Source organism: Penaeus monodon, chromosome 6 (genome assembly GCF_015228065.2).
Source record: "Penaeus monodon isolate SGIC_2016 chromosome 6, NSTDA_Pmon_1, whole genome shotgun sequence".
NCBI classification, from domain to species: domain Eukaryota; kingdom Metazoa; phylum Arthropoda; class Malacostraca; order Decapoda; family Penaeidae; genus Penaeus; species Penaeus monodon.
The window spans coordinates 13,541,604-13,543,898 of NC_051391.1; the positions used below are offsets into that span (position 1 = coordinate 13,541,604).

A 2,295-nucleotide genomic window follows, 5' to 3' on the forward strand; every position below is an offset into this window, starting at 1 on the left:
GGTATTTATACCAGAAAAAGACCCTCAGGCCATGCCCCAGGCATGGCGCGAAAAGAAGAAAATATGCAAAATAAGGGTTGGACTACCAACCCGATAGTCCGGCAGTCCAAACAAGCCAACGACCCAAACAACCGTGAAAGAGAGGGAGAGTAAAACACTATCAAAACGACCATTACTCCCTTCAGGGGCTATTGTGACACTTTGGAAGGAAAGTATACATAGGAAAAAACTGGTAATGTACAATTTACGGTATGGGACTTGGGAAATTAATAAATCTTTTATTTTTCTCGGAGACTTCAACACCATCCAAGTAACGAGACTTGGTTTAAAATACGTTCTTTGGTTATTTTTATAACCATGTTCACATTATTTCGTAACACTGCCCGCCTCGTTGGTGGAAGCGGAGCCCGGGATGTCTCATCCAAGTCAATGGCAGCATCGCAGAGTTCCCCACGTCCTTTGTTCCGTGGTAGAGAAGGCAGAACATGTGGCATGGTAAAGACCCGGCCTCAACCACTCGGCGCCCGAGGACGATGTCAGTCCAGGCGAGATCGACCTTAGAGTCGGCGAGTGCGCAGCCGTACACTACATATATATATATATATATATATATATATATATATATATATATATATATATATATATATATATATATATATCATCCATATATATATATACATAAATATATGCATTTACATATTTGTAAATACATACATATATATATATATATATATATAGATGTCAATATACATACATACATATATATATATGATATAATATTATATATATATATATATATAATATATATATATATACATATATATATATATATATATAATTATATATATATATATATATATATATATATATATATGCGTGTGTGTGTATGTGTCTACACATGTATCTATACAGACATATAAACACACACACATATATATACAAACTCAAAACTCATACACACATGTAAGTGGATGTGTGCGTGTGTGTGTGTGTGTTTACGCATATATGTATACATACATATATGCGTAAACAAACACACACACACACGACACATCCACTTACATGTGTGTATGAGTTTTGAGTTTGTATATATATGTGTGTGTGTTTATATGTCTGTATAGATATATATATCTACATAACAACTTATTGATATGCATCATATATATATATACATTATATATATACAAACCTATTTTAGTTATATATGTATTTCTCTGTTTTAAGGGCGCTATTTATTGCACTAAGAGGAGGACCATTCCTTTGTCCCCTTTGCATGCCATTGATACAGTGTATGTATATAAGAAACACACATATCGTACTAACATTCATCCATGAAGATGGAGGGCGCCTTGATCATTACACATACACACATTTCACACAAGATAAACTCTCTCGTCGCCTCATTTATGCGTCTCTAGTTATACCTTTGTGTGCTAGTCTATGTTTGTGTTTCAATTTCATACGGCATATTTCTTGTCAACAATATATATATTTTTTTCTTATTTTAAACAGGGTCACAGATACAATCTTTCATTCTCTGTATATTTATTAAAAATCATTGTGAAAAATCACTCATTTTCATCGGATTAGTCTTATACATTATCGATAAAATATGTCTTGTAGGTCCTCTAAGAAAATGACAAACAGATTCACATTTAAGGAATGTTGGTAGGTAATTGTAACTTCTGTCGCTGTTCCTTCCTTGTTCCTGGCATCTGTTAATAATAATAAAAAAAAACGTTAAACCAGAGTTAGATCCTTAGATCATTGAAAAAGAAATACGGAAAAAAACATTTAGATATCAATGGATGTCGAAATAAACATAAAACTTACCTAAATAGCTCTTGCCATTCGCCGACTGGTAAAGACCACGCCATTCTTACACAAAACCATACATATCACATATCAGATTTGGACTCGAATAATCAATAAAAATAAATCATATCTACATCATCTAAACTACAAAAGTAGAAACTTGAGAAGCTGTGACTTTAGAAATGGTTCGTGTAGGAATGATGGTGGTGAGCGCGGGAACTAGAGGCGAACGTGCGGACGCTGTAACCGTCGGCCTCTTTCGAAGACTCTGCCACGTTTTTCTCCTCCCAGCTGTGGCCGCTGTCTGTCTTGTTCTCCATTCGGGTCCTCGTCTCGCTCGAAAAGCCTTTGGTGCTCGTCTTCTCGTCGGATTTGCCTTTCTTAGTCGAGATAACGCTAAGAATTCCGTCGGAGGACAACGCGGAGTGATGCGTCTCGATCAACAAGCTCAGGCAACAAAAAGGGGGGCGGACAAAGTCT

General features: G+C 35.7%; 1 protein-coding gene across 1 annotated transcript in view; it reads right to left on the reverse strand.

Moving 5' to 3' along the window:
- Positions 1-1,991: 1,991 nt before the first annotated feature.
- LOC119573875 overlaps positions 1,992-2,295 on the reverse strand; it is a 1,392-nt gene continuing 1,088 nt past the window's right edge. The window contains exon 4 of the mRNA XM_037920981.1: positions 1,992-2,293. Within this exon, the coding sequence (XP_037776909.1) occupies positions 1,992-2,293 (302 nt within the window). The remainder of the gene's footprint in view (positions 2,294-2,295) is intronic.